This window comes from Camelus bactrianus, chromosome 4 (assembly GCF_048773025.1).
Source record: "Camelus bactrianus isolate YW-2024 breed Bactrian camel chromosome 4, ASM4877302v1, whole genome shotgun sequence".
In the NCBI taxonomy this organism is placed as follows: domain Eukaryota; kingdom Metazoa; phylum Chordata; class Mammalia; order Artiodactyla; family Camelidae; genus Camelus; species Camelus bactrianus.
In genome coordinates, this window is record NC_133542.1 from 13,637,414 (window position 1) to 13,658,913 (window position 21,500).

A 21,500-nucleotide genomic window follows, 5' to 3' on the forward strand; every position below is an offset into this window, starting at 1 on the left:
CCTTCTAGAAGGGTTGTGACAGCTGACAGTCCCACGGTGTTTCAGGGTTCCCTTCCCACTAACCCTTACAAAAAATGGGTATGACAATTTTTTAAACCTGTAAATCTGAGTGAAGTTTTATTTCCTTGTTTTATGTTGCATTTCTTTGGTTACTAGTGAAGCTAAACTTTTATATGTTCCGTTCTCTTGTAACAAACGTTGCCTTGGAGAAGTCTGGTGCCAGCCCGCTGTTTCTCCCTGTGTGGGTAGCCTGGCACTTCTGCCTGCTTACCTCCAGGAGTCTTTCCTTAACTTGGAATTCCAGTAACTTTACTAGGATATGTCTTAGTAACACTTTTACTTGCATCAAAAGTGTCATTTCTCATAGGAGTTTGAACTTCTTCCCTTATTTCAAGAAAATTTTGTAAAATTATATGCTTCCATAGTTGTTCAGTTTTATTATTTCAGTTTATTTCTGGGAATACTCCAAGTATATATGTTTTGGGGTCACATGTAGTATTATAAGTGTAGTCAGTTCCAAAGAGCCTTTGTGAAAAAGGGAAGTAGAATTATCAATCGGATCAGTTTTTAAATGATTTTTCATTATTTTGTGTTGATGCTTTGTAGGCTCTAATCAATAAAGAGACCATTAGCCCACACAGGGGACCAGTCCCACCACTAATCAGTCACGCCGGACTCCTCCAGGCCCAGCAGCAGGCCGTGCAGATGAAGGCTGCTGTTAAGGGCGGGCAGGCTTTTGTGGCTGTCACTTCAGAACAGAAGAAAAATGCGTGTCCAGCCTCTCAGACCCAAAGGAAAGCCTCAGAGGGTATGAGAAAATCTTTTTTTAGTCACTTATTTAATAAATGTGATTTTACCTTATTTTAAAAAATTTTTTCTATGAAGTCCATTTAGTCCTGGTTATAGTTTAGTCAATCAGGTAAAGCTTTACATGAAAGGATATGATTAGCCTGGTATTTAAATCATTTATATTATGGTTATCTCTATATGCTAGACAATAAATGGTAAGTATTTTGCATACATTCTTACATGGAGCAAATTTCTTTATAAATTATTTAAATTTGTTTTTCTTGGATGTCCTGGAGTTGGTTATTGGGATCCTTTTGTGTTTGCGTTTTGTTTTCTTCAAGGAGAAAAAATATACATATCAAGCCTGTAAACGAAGTGTTGTGAAATTTTAATTGATTGAAATAAATTCAAATCATATGAGGCTACTGACATTCACATTTACCTTTTCCTTCTTCTCTTGTTCATTGAAACTTCTTAGAAAGTTCACGTGCATCAAACAGCCTTCACGTGGATGTAGTTCTTTTAAAGGAAAATCCAACTGCAAAGCCAAACAGATCCCACATTCCTGTGAAGAGTGTTGCTGCTTTTCCTGTAAAGGTATGACAAACTAAGTCTGAGAACCAGGATTTTATTTCTAATAGTCATCATATTCTGCATACATGTTGCGCCTCTTGGAGTTTGGCTGTATTCTTCTCTCCAGAGATGCCTAATTCAGATAAATGCCAGACCTATTGCAGAGAAATTTCAACCTGTCTGGCCACTGTTAGATGTAGTTGTTTTCATTTTATCCTGGGACTTGTGCTTGTGTGTCACTTTCAGTTACTTTGTGTCTCCTGTCCTTGGAAATATTAGGCATTTTTTTCAGACCTAAAAAAAATCTGTGCTGTGATTAACCTAAGCCTCCTCAAATTCTTTCAGAGGGAAATGTTACATTGGAATATGCCTTTCAAGCCACATCTGGTGAGGGTGTATATGTGTAAGTGTATGAGACAGACGGACAGACCTTTAGAAAATACGGCCTGTGCATCACACAGCAGTACCACCTCACCTCTGTGTCATTTTTCTCCACTTGTGTCACTGATTTTTTTTAATCAAGTATACTTTAACAGAAAACTGCATGTCAGTTTTAAGGCTTCCTCCCTCCCTAAAAAGTGAGGTAGATGAACTCATCCTAGAATTCTCAGTCTTTTTAAGTCCTTCAAAAGGAATCTAAACTTGTTTCTTGCTGGGGTCGTTATAATAGTGAATATGCACAGATCCATCATAAATTTAAGTCTAAGCGTTTTTCTTGATGAAATGGTAACTGAAAGGCATTGGGACATATATTTGTTTTAAGAACGGTAAACTACCATGGGGCGGGGATAGCTGAGTGGTAGGGTGTGTGCTTAGCATGCACAAGGTCCTGGGTTCACTCCCCAGTACCTCCAAACAACAAAAGAAAGAACACAAACAAAGAATGGTAAACTACTAACCTTCCTGTACACGGATCAGAGGACCACATCCCAGCTCTAAGAACCTGGATGTGGAAATAGTAGTGTGATGAGATGAGCCATCAGCTCAGCCATAATCGTGGACATATAGGCGACCTTTGTCCCTTATGTGTGTAGATCATTATGTATCTCATGTATCCTACTTCTAATGAATTAGAAACTTGAAATTAATTTTGATATAAAATTTACCAAAGATAGTTTGACTGCTTTCATGCACACAGTAGAATGTTAATTAGAAGGCTCATGTGTTCTTTTCTCTAATTTTGATAATTTTATATTTAACAAGATGTTGAAATACAAGGTGGCTCATAGGATGCAGGCTTTGGGAGCCCCTGAGTCCTCGTGCAGAGTCCCTGGTGAAGTGAGACAACGCTGTGTCAACCTTCTTTGAGAAGTGTTTGAGAGTTTGAGACAGAGGCTGAGGCTCTTAACAGGGTCAGTACTGAAGCATGTAATTTATCTGAAAACACACACACACACATTTAGTATTACATTGAATAAAACACTCATGGGGCACAATTAGCAAACAGCTTTATTCAATTTCTCTCTACTGCTCTTTTGAAACCAGGCTCTGGGACTGGTTTTTCCCTCCTTGTTAGATGACGTTTTTGGTCGTACTTCGGTTACTCTTAGTGATGCAATTGTCAGTCTCATGATTTCATACCAAGGCCAGTAGTATATCAATCTGATCAGTGTCTCCCCCCTTTGTATACTGTCTAGTGAGCCGTGGCCTCCACCACTCCGTACTGCATACATGGCCCACTATGCTCATTTGTAAGCCAGGCCTGGTCTCTTGGCAGCACCTGTGTTTGCAGTGTCTACTCAAAACCTGTTTTCCAAACTGAAACGTTTGGAATCAGTGGCAACAGCTCGAGCTCCCACCCCATGCGTATCTTCACAATGTGGTGTGGAGTGGGGAGGGCTGTGGGGTACTAGACAGAGCAAGTCCCATCTGAAGGAGGGGCGGATACTTCTCAGCTCCATCTGATTATTGGAGTTTAGAAATTCATACATTTTGGACTTGAATTTCCAATCTTTCAATAATTTTTATTTTAAAATCTCTGTTTACAACACGGTTAGACAAACACATGTCTGAGCACTAGATTCGGGCTTTGTGCTGCCTTTCCTCTGATTGAGGCTAATTCAGATGCTCTGAGAGTTATTAAAAAAAGACTGTGGGGAAAAAAAAAAAGACTGTGGGTGGATGCAGCAGAGGCAGATGTCAGGCCAATATGAAAAAGACCTTTGTAACTGATACGCTGTCCATAAAACAGCAGATTCACAAAACAGTGAGCTGCCAGTTGCTAGAAGTGTTTGAGATAGAAGCTAACATTGCCATCACCCCCAGCATGCCCTGTATCCTTTGTCAGTCACTCCCACACTCCTCCTTACCTCCCAGCCCTAGGAAACCACTAATTTACTTTGTTTCTTATAAGTGAAAGTGTTTTATAATTTTATTTTCAAATTATTTATTACAAGTGTGTAAAAAATACAGTTGATTTTTGACCTTGTAACTTGCAAACTTGCTAAATTTGTTTACTAGTTCTAATAATTTTTAGCCAGTTCCTTGGGATTTTCTTTATACAACATGATACCATCTGTGAGTAGAGGTAGTTTTGCTTCTTCCTTTCCAATCTGAGTACCTTTTATTTCATCTTCCTGCCTGATTTCTCTAGGCACAAACTTCCAATACAAGATGGAGTAGAAGTGAGATGAGGGAGCATGTTTATTTTGTTGCTCACTTTGGGGGGAAAGCTTTCAGTTTTTCTTCGGTGGGTTTTTTGTACATGTCCTTTATCAGTTTCATCTATATTTCCTAATTTATTGGTATTTGGTTGATGATAGTGTTCCTTTATAATTCTTTTTATTTCTTTAAGTTCTGTGATGTCTTCTCTCATTATTGATTTTAATAATTTGAGTCCTCTCTTTTTTCTTGGTCAGCCTAGGTAAAGTTTTGTCAATCTGGTTGATCTTTTCCAAGAATCAACTTTCAGTTTGGTTGATGATCTCTATTTTTTAATGTTCTATTTCACTTATTTCCATTCTTGTATTTATTATTTTATTCCTTTTGCTTTCTTTGGGTTTAGTTTCCTATTAAAAGTTTAGTTTCTTAAGGTGGACGTTAAAATTACTGACTTGAGATCTTTTTAATATAGCCGTTTACAATACTAATGTTACTCTAAGCACTGCTTTAGGTGCATCCTTCAAGTTCTGTTATGTTGTGGTTTCATTTTAATTAATCTCAAAGAATTTTTAGTATACCTTTTATTTCTTTGACCTGTTGGTTATTTAGCAATGTGTAATTTAATTTCCTCGTAATCGTGCACTTCCCAAATATCCTGTTACTGATTGCTAATTTAATACTTTTGTGGTCAGAGAACATACTTTTTTTGTGACTTCAGTCCTTTTAAATTTATTGAGATTGTTTTATGACTTAACATAGGATCTGTTCTAGAAAACATTCCATGTGTACTTGAGAAGTGTATGTGTTCTGCTCTCACTGTGTGGCATGTTCATGGATGGGTATCAGGTATAGCTGCTTCCTAGTTTGAAGTATTCCATTTTCTTTTTGATCTCCTGACTTGTATCCATTACTGACAGTATGCTATTGAAGTTTCCGATTGAAGTGCTGTTTCCCCAGTTCTGTCGGTTTTTTGCTTTGTGTATTTTGGTGCTCTGATACAAGATGCGTATTTGTTTATAATCATTAAGTCTTCCCGATGGATTGACCCTCTCATCATTATAAAATGTCTGTCTTTGTCTCTAGTAACACCTTTTGTTTTAAAGATGGTTTTGTGGGGGAGGGTATAGCTCAGTGGTAGAGTGTATGCTTAGCATGCATGAGGTTGTGGGTTCAATTCCCCAGAACCTCCAATAAATTTTTAAAAAAAATAAAAAAATACAGTTCTGTCTGATATTAGTGTAGCCGCTCCAGCTGTCTTTTAGTGAGTGCTTGTACAGTGTCTGTTTTCTTCCTTTTACTTTCATCCGATTTGATCCTTGAATTCCATGTGTGTCTTGAGGACAGCCTACAGTTAGATCATATTTTTCTGTATTCTTCCAAATGTAAATGGAGTGTTAAATTCATTTACATTTAATGCAGTGAGCAATAACTAATAAAATAGGATTTACATTATCCATTTTGCTATGTGATCTTTACATCTTGTGTCTTTGTATTTCCTCTGCAATCACTGCTTTCTTTTGTGTTAAATATTTTCTGGTACATCACTTAAGTGCCCATGTCATTCTTCTGACAGTATTTTTTGAATACTTTTCTTACTATTTGCCCTGGAATTACAGTTACCATTTTAATTTATAAGAATCTAGTTCAAATTAAAACAACCTTAATTTCTTTTTTTTAACATTTTTAATTGATTTATAATCATTTTACAATGTTGTGTCAAATTCCAGTGTTCAGCACAATTTTTCAGTCATACATGGACATATACACACTCATTGTCACATTTTTTTCTCTGTGAGCTACCATAACGTTTTGTGTATATTTCCCTGTCCTATACAGTATAATCTTGTTTATCTATTCTACAATTTTGAAATCCCAGTCTATCCCTTCCCACCCTCCGCCCCCCTGGCAACCACAAGTCTGTATTCTCTGTCTGTGAGTCTATTTCTGTCCTGTATTTACGCTTTGTTTTTGTTTGTTTTTTAGATTCCACATATGAGCGATCTCATATGGTATTTTTCTTTCTCTTTCTGACTGACTGCACTTAGAATGACATTCTCCAGGAGCATCCATGTTGCTGCAAATGGCGTTATGTTGTCGGTTTTTATGGCTGAGTAGTATTCTACTGTATAAATATACCACATCTTCTTTATCCAGCCACCTGTTGATGAACATTTAGGCTGTGTCCATGTCTTGGCTATTGTAAATAGTGCTGCTATGAACATTGGGGTGCAGGTGTCATCCTGAAGTAGGGTTCCTTCTAAAACAACCTTAATTTCAATAGTATACAAAAAAAATTTGCTCCAGTGTACCTCCCTTTCTGTGCCCTCTTTTATACCATTACTATCACATAAATTACATCTTTATATATTATAAACCCATAATTCAGTTTTATAATTCTTGTTTTATGCTATTGTCTCTTAAAATAGGAGAAGAAATGGATTATAAACAAAAAAATTATTCTCTTGTATATTTCCTTAAGAAGTGACATTTACCAGTATTCTTTATTTCTTCATGTGGATTCAAATAACCATCTAGTATCCTTTTCAGACTGAAGGGAATCCCTTTAGCATTTCTTGCAGGATAGATAAACTAGTGACAAATTCCCTCAGTGTTTATCTGGGGATGTCTTAATTTCTCCTTCATTTTAAAGAAGAGGTTAGCTGGATATAAAATTCTTGGTTAACAGTCTTTTTCTTACAAAACTTTGGGATGTCTTTCTACTGTTTCCATGGTTTCTGATGAAGAATCGACTTTTCACCTTATTAAGGATCCTTTGTCTGTTACATCATTTTTCTGTGACTCCTTTCAAGATTCTGTCTTTGTCTTTCATCAGTTTGACTATGACATGTCTAGGTGTGGCTCTCTGTGAATCAACTCCCTTTGGGGTTTGTTGAGCTTCTTGGATGTGTGGATCAATGGTTTACATAGTATGTGGGAGGTTTTGGCAATTATTTCTGCAATGTTTTTTCTGTTCCTTTCTCTTCCTTCTTTTCCTGTGGAACTCACATTATGCATATGCTGGTATGTTTAATGGTGTCCCACAAGTGTCCGAGGCTCTGTTCATTTTTCTTTGTCCTTTCTTCTTCTCACACACTGAATAACCACTATTACTCTATCTTCAAGTTCACTATCATTTCTTCTTACTTCTGCTAGCTCATATCTGTGGGTGAGCCCTACAGTAAATTGTTCATGCAACTTCTGTACTTCTTAACTCCAGAACTTCTAAATTTTTTTCTGTTTTTATAATTTATCCTTATTGATATTATCTATTTGATGTAACATCATTTTGATACTTTTCTTTATTCTTTAGACAACTTTCCATTAATTTTTTAAACATACTGACAATAGCTGATTTAAAGTCTGTGTCTATGCTTTTCTGCTGAATAGATCCACATCTCATTGAGCCAGGCTCATCTATTTTGTTCTCTTTCTTGGTGTTACATTGAGAAAACAGTGAATTCTCTTCCATTTGAATCGTCAGAAATTCCTTCATTTTGTGTTTACTGGGTTTTTTTCCCCTTGTACTTCTGTGATGAGTATATCACCATTCTTCTCTCCATCACCAAAGGAATAAATAATTGATATAATCCAACAGCAATGCAGAATAAAGGGACTAAGAGGCCTTTGTAAGGCACTGGATTAAAAAAAAAAAAAGTCTGTTTCTATGAAGTCCCAAATCTGGGCTTTCTCAGGAATACTTTTTCTTGGCTGCCGTTTTTCCTGTGTGTGGTATACTTCCCTGTTTCTTTACATGTCTTATGACTTTTTGTTAAACTGTACAGTTAGATAATATGTTGTCATAACTCTAGTGTCAGATATGTGCTGTTTTGTTGCTAGGTTTTTGTTGTTTTTCTTGTTGCTACTTACCTCTTGACTGACTTTCCTGAACTAATTCTGTGGACTCTGTTGCTTCCTGTATATGGCCACTAAATTCTCTGGTGGCGTTTTGTTTTTTATTTTTAATCCTTGCTTTTATTTTCTATTTTATGGCGCTGACTTCATAGGATTCACCCTGTGTCAGTATAATTTAGTGGTCAGCCAGTGGCTGGTTAGAAAAGTTTCTTAAATGTCTTGTCCATGTGTCTTCCACCCTTTCCCTCCCTTCCCACAAGGGGATCTATGTGAGAAGGCACGCCTTCAAACTGGTTGCAGTTTGTAAGACAGCCTTAGCTTTTGCTTCCTGTTTGTGAGGATTTCAAGGTCAGCCACTAGGGGTCTTCTCTTCTCCCAGATCCTTCTTGGGCCACCTTTTATCCCCCAAGAATGTTAGAGCTTTTCAGAGTTGGTTATGATCATATAGCTCCCCAAGATTTCCTTTTAAATTCCTGGCCGGCTCTTGTTTACCAGCTGAGATCACAGCCCTCGGTGGCCGCCGTGATGCCACCCAGGCGCTGTTTTGATAGTGCTCTGGGGACGGGTATTTTTTTCTCTCATGAGCTGAGCTCTGAGTCAAATCAAATGCCCACTGCACCCTAGGAAGAGAGATTTCCCAGGGAGCTGCTTGTTTGGGCAAAATATTGACCGCTTGGGGGATGATGCTCTTAATGTAACTCTTAAAGAGGTCTGTTCTTTCTCTTGGCTATCAGCTGCCAGGTTTTTTTTTTTTTTTTAATGGCCATTGTGCCACTAAGCTGGGCAGAAAGGGGGATGGGAATAGCTTCAATCTAAAATGGTACAGACCCTGCCATTTTACTGAGGTTCACTAGTTTCTCTTAGACAATTTTCAGTTTGTTCAATGGCTTTGACTAATTTTCAGAGTTTTGAAATGGTTGGTTTTAGTTGTTTTGCCAGTTTTGTTTTGTTTTTTTATTATTCTTGTGGGACAGTTGAGAAGGTTCTTGTCCTGCCATTCTGGAAGTCTGTCTCCTTAGGATTCTGTGTTAATTAAAGAATAATGGCAAAGCAAAAGCAAACAAAAAAGGAGACTCTTACAGAGAAATGTTACACTTTTTCTTCCAGCTGTGTCTTTTTCAGCATCTCTGTCCTGGCTTATGTGCTCTGTGCCACGCCCCTGGGGCGCTCTCTCTCGGGTGGTCTAGCGTAGTGAGAGGAGCCTTGGGTTAGGCCCTCAGGCGCCCCTGGAACCAGTCACCGGCTCTGCAGCAGTAAGCAGGATCCTGACTTGAGCCTTCGTTCCCTCATACAAACTGTTGGTGATGTCACCCATCCTCCCAGAATCACAGTGAAGATTAAATGTGAAAACATTTAACGAGCCTATGCCAAACTTGTACGCACTAGATGCACAATAAATTGTTAATATAATGCACAATTGATTACTCTTTACTTAGTTCTCTCATGTTATCCCTTTTTACTGACCTATCTTAATGAGTTTTGGTATAAAAATAGGAATCACTCAATAGGTTTAGGAAAGTAACTTATAGAAGAAAGATAATGAGAAGAGGATCGTGTCTTTCCTTTGCTGTGTGATCTTAAGCAAATTATTTAGTCAGTTTGGGCCTTAGTTTCCTCACCTTTTAAACGAGAACAGTAGTGTGTGCCTCTGATAACGCTAGGGCCTTGCCTTGAGAATCCATGAGTTCATGACGTTGGAGGATTGGTGGAGGCTTTGCATCCTGCACTTTCCACAAACAACAGTGGTCTAGTTTGTAAAGAAGTGTCTGGTTCTCGGGTTAGATTCCTGGGATTCATTTTCCTTTTTTTTTTTTCTTTCCTTCTCAGAAAGCATAAACACAAAATATAAAATAGATTGCTTTTTATTTGTGGCACCATTGCCCCCATCCCTTGAGTTAGATAAATATTTTACCGTATTTATCCATTAGGTTGCAAGTCACATTTATTGTTCATAGACTTTGGATTTAATATTTTCATTTAATTAAATGAATTTAATTAAAATGAATAATTATTCACTTTATGATCTAGGCTAAAATAGAAGAAAAGGCCATTTATGAACTCTGTGGCAGTCAGAATATGTATATGAACATAGCAATTAATACTCTTAAGAAGCTGAGAGACCAAGGTAATTTCTTTTCAATTAATCAAATGATAAGAGAAAAACCTTGTGATTAATTCCTGACACCGAATGTGTTTTCTTCATCAGCAGGGTCATTTTTAGATGGTTAATGAAATGTGTGTTTTAAATAATCTCTTGATTAGAACGTGCAGGTGGCATTTTTTGGTTGAAAATAACAAATGAGACTTGAAATTGGACGGATAAAGGTAACTTCATGGAGAGAGGTTATCACTGATGCATTTAAATTTGATTTCTGATTGTAAAAGTAACTTGCCTGCGTGTGGAATAGTATTTCTCAACTTAAAAAAAAAATTGCCCCCCTAAGATATCTTTTTAGAGACTGTTTTTCACTTCCCTCACCGCAGTAAAATTAAGTACTGAGGGGTAATATTTTGTCAGGTAAGGCTGAGTTATGGAGAGCCAGGTACCATTGTAATATTGAAGATTTTCTCATTCCTAAAGAGCCAGTTTTGCTTCTAAGGGCAGTACCACCCCCATTGAGAACACCTGGCATGAATTCAAATAATACAGAAAAACATTTTAAAAAAAGTCAAAGACAACTCTCTTCCACATCTCTTATATAGACCCTTCCTTACGTGGTACAGAGATGTATAAAATGAGTACAGTCGTTTTATATACAGTGTGTCTAACTTTTTTCCCTTAATAAGGTCTTCAGTCAGTTAATCTGGAATCTAGGTTCGTATCTAGATCTGTGTCATACTTTTAAGTGATCACAGGCTACTCTGTTGTACAAAACCTATACTATAGATACTCCGTTGTGTGGAACCTGTACTGCAGATGAACGAAACATGCCTGAGTATGCAGATTGCTCAGTTTTCTCAAGTGTAAATTCTGTGATAAACATGTGTGAGCTCGTGTCGCACTTCCTCAGACCCGAGCTTATGTACCTTCAGCGCACATTGCTGTGCACAGAGAAGCTAGCAGAAGGGGTCTGCATATTTAAAACTGGTAAATATTGTTAACTGCCCCAGAAAGGGTTTGCTCACTTACATGCCCCACTGATAACATCGGAGCGTAAGTGCTTTTCTTCACATCTTGCTAAACTTCATCATTTATCCTGCTTTAGGGATTTTAGTATTTTTTGTTGAAGATTTTTTTCCCCTTCTTTTTAAATTCCTTGTCTGCCTCCCTTGTTAATTGGCTTTTCATTTGGGATAGGCTTTTCCATATCCCCTTTTAATATGCTGCAGACATTTTCTTCCATTTGTCACTTGTGCTTCAACCTTATTTATAAAGTTTTTTTTTTTAATAATACAGAAGTTATTTTCAAAATGTAATCAGTCTTTTCTTTTTTGTTTCTGGGTTTTGTGTCTTGCTTTGAGAGGCTGTTCCATTCTCAAGAACATAAAAACTGTCCACCTGTGATTCTTTATGGCATTTGTGTACATGCAACGCGTTAAGTAGACTGAAATACATGTATTAGAATATACGAGATCTCTTAGATTAGTATTTTCATGGTTTTCTAGCTTTCCCCTCTTTCACATATTAAATATAACACAAAGAAATAGAACATGAAGTCTAAGTACATATGAAAACAGAAGTGATTTGCAAACTGTTAGTTGTGGTAAACGATGATATAAAGCTCAATGACTCAAGTTGAGGCACGTGCTATCCAGTCAGAACGTATTAGTTTTAGCAAATACAAGATCCTGACCTTTTTTTAGTAGTTCAGTAGATTTAACTTTTTCCCAACGTGGAATTGGTTATGAATATGGTTGGCCTCACAGGTTGGGTGGTAGTTTTAAAATAAAAATAAATATTTTACTATGCTTTAGACCTTTGTATGTCTTTTATGTTTTTATGTAGTAAACAAAAATAATTCATCATCCCAGAAAAACTCTTGTATGTTTTAGACGTGTCTGGAAGCAGTGACGACAAGACAACTGGATTGAAAACGAATGAAAAGGAAAATGGTGAGTGTGCTGTAATCTTGACAGGCCCTTCTTTGTTTTCTTGTTTTTGTTTTTTTCTTTTTTAGGGGAGGTAATTAGGTTTCTTTCTTTCTTAATGGAGGTGCTGTGGATTGAACCCAGGGCCCCGTGCTTGCTGAGCATGCGCTCCACTGCTGAGCTGCTCCCTCCCCCACCCGAGGCCCTTGTGATTGTAACCTCAAAGGGGAAGTAAATTTGGTAGAACACAGCTATTAAACGATTGTGTTTGTGAAGGCAAAGCTGTATACTGTGCAAATGTGATGTCCTTTTTAAAAACTAGTCAAAGTTGGAGATGAGAAAATGGACTTTTATATAAGCAATATTTGGGTTGAATTCTCAACTTTTATTTTTGGTAGTTAACATAAATCTAGTCAGCAAGAGGAGTGCTGCTCAAACTTCTAGACTTTATGTGCATTGGGATCACCTAGAAACCTTGTTCAAAATGCAGATTCTGGTTTAGTGGATCTTGAAACAGCTTCAAAGTCTGAACTGACAACAAAAAAGATGGAAAAGAAAAGGAGTTACTTGAATTTGGTTGTATTTTGAATAAAACCAGATGGTTGTGCTTCTCTCGTTTAAAAAAAAAAAAGCCTCATATATAAGAGTTGAGGGTGGGAAGGGACAGACTGGGATTTCAAAATGTAGAATAGATAAGGTTATACTGTATAGCACAGGGAAATATAGACAAGATCTCGTGTAGCTCACAGCGAAAAAAAATGTGACAGTGAATATATGTTCATGTGTAACTGAAAAATTGTGCTCTACGCTGGAATTTGACACAACATTGTAAAATGACTAACTCAATAAAAAAATGTTTAAAAGAAAAAGGAACCCACATACACAAAGAGTTGAAACAATGGAGATGCTTTTAGAGTCTCCTCATACTTCTCATTAGAAAGAATTTTTCCTCTTACAAAAGGGTTTGTCAAGGAGTGTCTGGCAAACCCTGCTAGAGTTTTTCATCATAAATTAGAGAAGCTTTCTTGAGAGTTCATTAGAGTGAGGGTGTCTGGGACTGGGTTACTGACGTTGGAAAGCGATTCTTGAACTTGAGCTATTTTGCCCTTGTGAGAGTCATCCTGTTCCCATTGTTTCCTGCTTGGAAGCGTTTGTACTATTCTTGTCTGAGTGAGTAATAAGAATTGTTAAGCAGGATTAGGGACCCCAGAAGGCCTGGGTTTGTGTGTCACTTGTGCTGTGTGACTTTGGTTATGTATCCTTACTTTTCTGAGCCTCCTTTTCCTCATCTGTTAAAATGAGGTCAGTCTGCTTGCCTTTCTGGATCAATGTAAAGTTTCTGGCATGCTTAATATACACCAGCCATTACTGATATAATTCTGACTTTACGTTCTCTCACCCAAAGCGTAGGACATTGAGTGGTCCAGGGAATAATATTGATTTGTCTTTATTGCTGTTGAAGGATATGAAGCCTTGGATTCTTTTAGGCTATGGCCTTACTTAATGTTAATCAGAATCCTAGCATTTTGTACCTAAAAGGGCTGGTAGACTCTAAACCTTACCACTACTTAAAAAAGAAAAAAAATGTGATTTAAATTTTATTGAACAGCTTTTTCTTTTTCTTCTTTCTTCTTTCTTTTTCAGTGCTCACAGGAATTATTCTCTACAGACATCTTAAAGACTACCTTCTAACGGAAGAACAGTTACATGAAAATAACTACCCCCAACCCAACCCTGACAAACCAGGAAGTGTTCTTTTAAACCCAGGCATGACAGGAACTCTTGTAAATGATGGTAAGTATATGGGACCAAAAATTATCCTTTCTACACACTAAGACTGGAACCCTAGAGGGCCCAGTGTTGTGATATTTTTTTAATGGAAACAAGATTTGTGGCCAGTGTAATTAATTATACTGCAGGTAAAAGCATTGCTGCATTTCATTTGGTTTCCCTTTCATTTTATTCCCAGTATCTTGAGTGCTTTATTTACATAATCCATTTTATTAACTCTTCTTAGCAGGTAAGTACTGTTAACTGAGTCTGTCACGAAGTCCAAACTCGTTCTCCTTTCTACATGATGGGCCAGTAAATCGGGAGAAGAGGTGTTGGGGCAAAGAATACCGACTTTATTTGGAGAGCCAGCTGACTGAGAAGATGGCAGAATAATGCCCCGGCGAGCCATCTTCCCCAAGTCAGAATTCAGGCTCCTTTTAAAAGGGCGGTGGTGGGAGGTGTGGTTGATTGTTGCAAACTTCTTGGTGTCAGAATCCTTTGTTCTGGCAGCTGTCCATGTAGGTCAGGTCACGATGTTCCTGTAAGCCTCCAACCAGGCAAATGTTATTCTCTGTTCTGCAACTTTTTTTTTTAAATCTCTATATGAGTGGAAAAGTGTTATACCCTTAAAGTTAGAGCCTTGAGAATGGGCTATCCTGTGTATTTCAGGCTAGAGGCAACATTATTTTACAAAAGGTGCAGAACCAGCATGACTAAGCCCTGGAAGCAGAGCACAGGGTTAGAGCTAAAGGAACAGATCGAATATGAAGTCGGGTTGGTTCTTCTGTTACACCTCTATTTACACAAATGAGGAAACTAAAGCTCAGAGAGGTCAAATAATTTATCAAAGGTCACTCAGAAAATAAGTGGTAGAACCGGGATTTGAACCCAAGGAGTGTGACTTGTGTGCTCCTGCTCTTACCACCGTTACATACATAGGCAGTGCCCTGTTCTCTATACTCCATACCCTTTCATTAGGGATTCTTACGCAAAGACTTAGAATTAGTCTTTTTATTTTGCATTTTCTCCACATGCTGGGCATAGTTAAGATATTATCCCCACTTCCCCCCAAAAAGAGAATATTTAACATCACAACTGTGTCAAATCTCAGGTCCATCAGTTTGAAATACAGTTACGAAAATACTTTTCAGTGACGAGAAGATGCTTATCTTCATCTTTTGCATCTTTAGAACTTCTCTCTCAGGATTATTTTTACCATTCGTTTTACCCCTCTTTTGTTTTTTTTTCTTTTTACAGCCTCTCATTGGAAGGTGGAAAATTTAGCAGTCAAGAACACGGGCTCTGAAGGAGAAAGTCAGAGAAGTCTGGTTTGGATGCTGGATGAGTCATTTAACGCTTCCAGCCTCACATTTTGTTTCCTCATTTCAAACAATGAGATAATGGTGGTTGCCCTATCAGGTTGTTAGGAGAATCAGTTAAAATAGTGCCTATGAAGTGCTTGGCATGGTGCCTGCCTCCTGATCTCATAACAGATACTCAGATAAGAGTTGCTTTCATCATTATCAGACCCAGCCTGAGGGTTATTAATTAAAAAAACAAATATTCATAAATGGGTCTAGTGAAAAGCCCAGATAGCCTCTCAATGACTTAATAAACAGATCACTTTATGGCTAAAAGGAAGCAATGGTCCTAATTCAGGAGATAGCATGTACTGGAGTCATTGACTAATCAAGTTAGCGACAGTCAGATTGTGGTGCTTAAACCACAGTTGCCTGGCCCTGGGCTGACTCTGGAGGCAGGCAGGAGAATGCAGCCCTGATGCCAGAAGCAACTCACCTGCAAGGACTCCTTTGAAAAATGCTGTTCCTTTGTGATCACACTGGGTATGTGCTCACGACAGGATTGAGACAGCAAAGGCAAGTCCCTGCATTCTGGTCCTTGTCCCGCCACCTCCCATCTGTTCATGAATAATTCTTCTTATTTTGTTTTAGCTTCTAAGAAGATCTACTGTCGATGTAGGAAAATCTATGGCGTGACTCCTGCGGGCAAGCACAGCGGGGTGGAAGAGCATCACTACCACTCTGGCCAAGCGTTCAGTCATAAAGGCAAGTATTTGGTGGTTCGGTTTCATTTATGTGACCAGCCAGTGCCAAATTGAGAGAAAAGTGGAATAAATTACTCAGTTCAGTGTATTTGTTAAATACAGTTCAGTAAAGAGAAACTGTCGATTCAGCGGTGAGTTACAAATACCTACTTGGCTGGGACCATCACTTGTTAACTTTGGAGCTCGCTGGCCCCAGACCTGTCTGGTTGTGACAACTCTTCTGCCTTTTTGTGACCGCAAGTCAGTCAGGTACCTCCTGATCACACCTGCTTTCCGCAGGCCAGTATTACAATAATTTGTTTGCTGACAGCTTCCGTTCCTTGCCCCATCCCCACCACCCCCCGCCTCGTGTGAGTGAAGAGAAATGCTCGAGTCCTTGCCCCGCCAGCCCCCGGGGTTTCTCCAGCACACTACATTCCCTGCGGTCACGCACATGGTGTTTTTTGTTTTTTTTGCTACTCAAACCAGAAAACCTGGGCGGCGTCATCATCATCGTCATCTCCCTTTGGTGCCCCTTTCAGCTCAGCAGGTACTTGTCCCATTTGTTCTACTTCAAGAATGTCTCCAGAACCTGGTCTTCCCCACCTGTCTTGCCCCCACCGGGGCCGCACCACCCTCGTCTCTGCCCTGACCTACTGCAGCGCCCTCCGTGGCTCGCTCCCCGCTGCCTCCTTTCCTCTCTCTGCCTGTGCCCCTCCCCTGTCTGTTTCTCACCTAAGAATAATTTTTAAATCAGTTTTGTTTACATCACTCCCCTGCTTTGTCAATCCTGCCAAATCTGGGCTCTGCCCCCCTATCTTGTACCCCTTACTGTAGTTACCTTCATACCACACTGGCCACCTTTCTGGAGTCTTCTTCCCTCCTGTCCCCTCTCCTTTTCACATGGCTGTTCTTTCTCATCCTTGAGGTCTGTGCTTAAATGTGACCCCTGCAGGGTTCTTTCCCAACTACACTCTCTAAAATATGTCCTCCCTCTTCCACCGCAGTGCCCCATCACTGCCTTTGTAATGATGTAGTCATTTATCTGTCATCTCCAAAAGACGGTGAGCTTTTGGAGGGACTGTCCATCTTTTTTGCTCCCTGCTGTCTGCCCAGCCCTTAGCAGGGTACCTAACACATAAATGCTGTCAATGTCTGTTGGATTAGGTCGGGGAGCACATGAATTAGGTATGTAGATACAGACATCAATAGAACGATACTGTAATAAATGCTATGAAGATAATAAAGCAGGGCAGAGGAACTAAGAGGAACAGTGGATACAATGAAATTACAGGATAAATTCATGAACAAATAATGCAGTAAAGTAAATCAGACAGGTTTTACCTGAGTGTTTAAAGCATGGAGGGCTTCGTTGTAGAGGGTGGGAGGGGTGTGAATTTGAAAAGAGAAGAAAAAGAGGAAGACACTGAAGAAGAATGAGAGTAGCAGACTGATCCCGGTGTGGAGTAGGTAGACCACACAGCATGACGAACAGAACGTGACTTTGGAGCCAGCAGACCTGAGATTCTGGGCTGTCTCACCAGTTCCTTTCTCTGAGACCTTGAACAAGTTTCTTAAGCTGTCTGAGCTTTTGTTTCCACATTCATAGAATGAGCTTTGTGTGGCAATTTAGTGAGCTGATGTGTCCAATTCCTGGCTTATAGCAGATGCTCTGATAATACTGGTTCTCTGCCTCCCTTTTTCATCACAGGAGAAGGTAAGATACGAGATGTTGAGGGAGGATGAGTTACTAGAAGGTTGGTTAAGTGGGACCCTTCAGCGCCAGCCTGAGAAATTTGTACTTGGTTAGTAACCACAAGTGAAGCATTTGAGGAAAGTGATATAATGAAAATGTGCTTGAGGAAGATTAATCTGACCACATTTTCTAGAAAAACTGGTGCAGAAACCCCTATAGGCAGAGGGATTTATAGGGAACGGTTGGGAGAAGGTCACCTGGGGCCAGAGGGAAGAAGGGCTTGGGACGGATGAGGTGCAGATGAGATGGCAGGTGCAAGTGAGATTGAAAAAAAAGATGGGGGTGGGGGGAGAAGGCATGGGATGACTGCCATGAAGATGTGCAAAGCGTCTGGCCAAGGAAGTGGAAGAGGAGGGTGTCGGGATTTTGGAGGTCCAGCCAAGGTTGGAGACCACATCTATGCTGTGGTCTCGGTAGACGGAACTCTGTGATGTGTCTTGTGTCAGATCAACAACTCAGATCCAGGAAGGGAGAAGGTGGTGGTTGGAGCCAGTCATCCAGAGGCTCCAGCACAGAGACCAGGTCTGGGAGCAGGAGAAGCTTTTGAGACAATGGTTGAGGTAGGGTTAAAGCAGGATGAAGAAGTGACACCAGGAGGGGAGCTGAGGGACCAGGACAAATGATCAGGGAGGTAAGGGAGAAAGGCATTAAGGACATTGGCAATTAAAAGTCACCTTCGGAGTGTAAGCTCTGAGAACTCTGCTTCTGGGAGTCGGGTTTTTCCTGTTTGTTATGAAATATCTAGAACAGCAGCTATGCTGTTTTTGACTTTACATCAGATCACTTGCATGGTACAGCCTTAAAGGTCTTTGAGGGTATGATGCTCTGGGAGTCAGTTACTCTGTCTTGTCAAGCTTGCTTGTGATTTTTAATTTTCTGTGTGGTTTGCAGTCCGTGGTGGCTTAGAAACACGGTACAGCTGTTGCGAAGGTGTCCTTGGGTTACCCGGGTGTCAGGTCGCCAAGGTAAGGCTGGTCACCCAGAATGCTGCTTGTTTCAGAGCCAGAGTTGTTGCGTCCAGCACAGAACTTGGCTTGGGGATCAATAAGCACTTGATATAATTAATACACTTAATTTTCAGTTGATGAAATTTTTATGAGCTTAATTGCTCTTGCAAAAACATACAGTAACTTATTTGACGATATTTGTTTCAGCTTCATGTTCGTGACCAAAGAGAAAACCTAGAGGGCTTTGTGAAGACTTTTGTTAAGTTTCCACCCTCTGATGGGAATCACAGCATATTTGCTGTGAATTGCGAGGTGGTACGTTGGCTGTATATTTTACCTTATTTATACATGTGTAGGGAACATCCCCAGACTTTCTCTCTCAATCACGCATAGCTCTGCAGTGTCGTTCACACATTTTCAGATGAAGCACCTGAAGGTGAAAAGAGTTAAGTGACTGATGGAGTTCTTACGTTTAGTGATGGAGCCAGGAATTGGTCCACTGGTCCTCTTTTTATTACCTATTAATTTTTCTTTATATATAACCAGTGGTTATCCTGCTCATCAAATTGCTGACGTTATATGGGTGGAAAATGTTATGAATACTACTGTTATCCCCCAAATCAGCATAAAAGCTTTAATAAGTTTTTAAAAGCTATTGTTTATAGAGACAGTGAAGTATTCGTAGGGGGTTATCTTTCATGTGAGAATCAATACTAATTGATTGTAGGGGAAAAACAGAACTTGGAGTCATGAGACCTGGGAAGCTCCAGTGCTTACCAGGCAAGTCTCCTGGATGCTCTAAGCTGTAAATTACAGGGTTGATAATAACTCCACAGTCGTGATAAGAATCAGATACACTAATATGTGGAAAAGTGCTCTGTATATGTCACACATCATGTGAACAGTCATCTTTGACAAAACATTAAATATTCTCTGGTGTATTTGGAAACCAGATTTGTGGAGTTTAATTATTATAAATATAGAAGGGAAGTGCTCAGTCTTCAAGTTTAGATCTTTACTTGTAAACAGTGAAAGCTGCCTCTGGCTTAGAAATCAGGTATCATTGCCGTTTTGTCGTCTATGGAGCCATGTTTATGTAACTATAGTATGTGTTTTTTTCATTCAGCAAGGTTTATAACAGCATATGGTATCTACTAGCAAACAAACACGGTGATAAAGAGAACAGAGTGGTGGTTACTGGAGGGCAAAATGGGTAACAGAAGTCAACTGTACGGTGATGGATGGAAACTAAATTTTTGGTGATGAAGCATGCTATAGTGTATGTAGAAGTCAAAATACAATGTTGTACACATGAAGCTTACATGCTCTAAATCAGTGATAACCTCAGTAAAAATAAAATTAAGTTTAAAATTCAGTTCCTCATTCATACTAGCCATATTTCAAATACTCAATAGCCACATGTGGCTAGTGGTACCATATTAGACAGGATAGAAATAGAACATTTCATCCTGACAGAAGGTTCTGTTGGATAGCACAGGTCTCTAATGGAAACAATTGTAAAGCCAACACCAAGAAAATGAAATTACTTTATTAGCAGAAATAGTAGTAACATTAAGGAGAAATTGAAGCTTGGAACATCTTTTACATGACTGTCAGTTCCACTGACTGGCTTCTGTTAGCAAAACTGAATGATAGGATTAAATTATATATTCTAGATAGAAATACTCCTTTAAGATGTCCAAGATGTTAAAAGCAAATGTTTGCTATGATATATAAATTTGATACCTGTCTTTATAGTGCTATACAGCCAAAGGTTTGGAACTTACTCGAGTGACAGTGGTTGACCCCAGCCTCCAGGTGGTCTATGACACCTTTGTGAAACCAGATGAGGAAGTCATTAACTATAACACTAGGTATGCGTTATACAAAGGGATCTGCTTTTGAGACTGCAGAACATTCAACTTGTAGTTTGAGTTTTAGCCTAGGTACTTTTATTGGAGTCAAGAGCATGAGTTACACTAGTTTCTGTAATTCATTTATTCAAAAATATTCATATTCTGTCGAGTACCTCACTAAAATTATGCAGACACTGGCTAGATAAAAATTTCTGTAATCCAGTGGACATGTCGCTGGGTATACATAGCTATGATACGGCGTGCAGAAAACTGGTTCAGTGCAAATTCTATCTTATTAAAGTATGACATGCTTCTGATCCAAATTCAGTGATAACTTTTGATGGTATAGATGTGCCTTTAATTTTTAAAAAGCTCATCTGAAACAATAATATCATCGATCAATTAAATTGGGTTTCCTAAAGGCATATAGGCCATATAACATAATATATTTATATATTTATTTAAATATAAAATAGAAGGCACTTATCTAATTCTAGAATGAAAATGTTTTCAGTTTTCTTTAATATCCAAAGGTACTTAAATGACTTACATATACTTATATAAACAAATAAGTTGATACACACATATATGTATTGTATATATTATAGTATATAGTTTCTAGTATTATAATATTTATATATTATATACAATATATATGTGTATGTCCATAATTTTGGAAAACAATAAATCAAGGTGGTCAAATGAATTAAAACTTGTAATGATAAATTTTGAGAATAATTATAGTGAATTCTGCTAACAAGCATTTTTAACCTAAGTTCCCTCATAGTTCATAAAAATGGGTCGTATACATAAAAACTCATTAAAAGTTGCTGTTACCAGAAAATGTTACTAAATGTTTTTCTACTCATTTTGCCATATTCTAGTAGCCCCATCTATTTTACTCTTTTTTTTTTCAGCTTTATTGAGGTATAATTGACAAATAACATTGTTTAGGAATCTTGGCTAACTCCTTTTTGAAACAAGTCCAGAAATACTGTAATTACTGATATTCATAGTAGCAAAATCGTAGCTGAAGGGCTTGCATTAAAAATAGAAGAACCTTTGAACCTTAAAAGAAAGTCAAATGGAGTCAATGCATTGCATTCTTTAAAAACTGTTTTAAAATGACCCCAAGTTCTCCATGCATAATTTCTTCTTAATCCAAATGTTTGATTATGTGTCACGTTCCTTAACTAAGCCAGATGGTGGCGCCACTGTGCTGCCTTACAGGAGACAATAACATCAACACATAGATGAAGTTGAAAATACTATTGCAATAC

At 38.6% G+C, this 21,500-nt stretch overlaps 2 protein-coding genes across 13 annotated transcripts in view; both read left to right on the plus strand.

The window, feature by feature from the left end:
- EQTN (equatorin) overlaps window positions 1-15,044 on the plus strand; it is a 35,461-nt gene extending 20,417 nt beyond the window's left edge. Inside the window, exons 4-9 of the mRNA XM_010957894.3 lie at window positions 607-808; window positions 1,268-1,386; window positions 9,844-9,940; window positions 11,809-11,868; window positions 13,489-13,638; window positions 14,875-15,044. Of these exons, the coding sequence (XP_010956196.1) occupies window positions 607-808; window positions 1,268-1,386; window positions 9,844-9,940; window positions 11,809-11,868; window positions 13,489-13,638; window positions 14,875-15,044 (798 nt within the window). The remainder of the gene's footprint in view (window positions 1-606; window positions 809-1,267; window positions 1,387-9,843; window positions 9,941-11,808; window positions 11,869-13,488; window positions 13,639-14,874) is intronic.
- Window positions 15,045-15,538: 494 nt separating this feature from the next.
- The window catches only part of LOC123617686 (putative exonuclease GOR), an 80,606-nt gene continuing 74,644 nt past the window's right edge, over window positions 15,539-21,500 (plus strand). For 11 of the 12 annotated variants that reach the window (XR_012506321.1, XR_006725866.2, XR_012506324.1 and 8 more), the window contains exons 1-4: window positions 15,539-15,683; window positions 18,309-18,382; window positions 18,572-18,679; window positions 20,123-20,238. Coding sequence is in view for 2 of the 12 variants with exons in the window: in XM_045518763.2 (XP_045374719.2) it covers window positions 15,542-15,683; window positions 18,309-18,382; window positions 18,572-18,679; window positions 20,123-20,238 (440 nt within the window). In the remaining 10 variants the exon portion in view is untranslated. Of the gene's footprint in view, window positions 15,684-15,784; window positions 15,932-16,150; window positions 16,212-18,308; window positions 18,383-18,571; window positions 18,680-20,122; window positions 20,239-21,500 lie in introns of all 12 variants that reach the window. The other variant, XR_012506325.1, reaches the window with a different exon arrangement.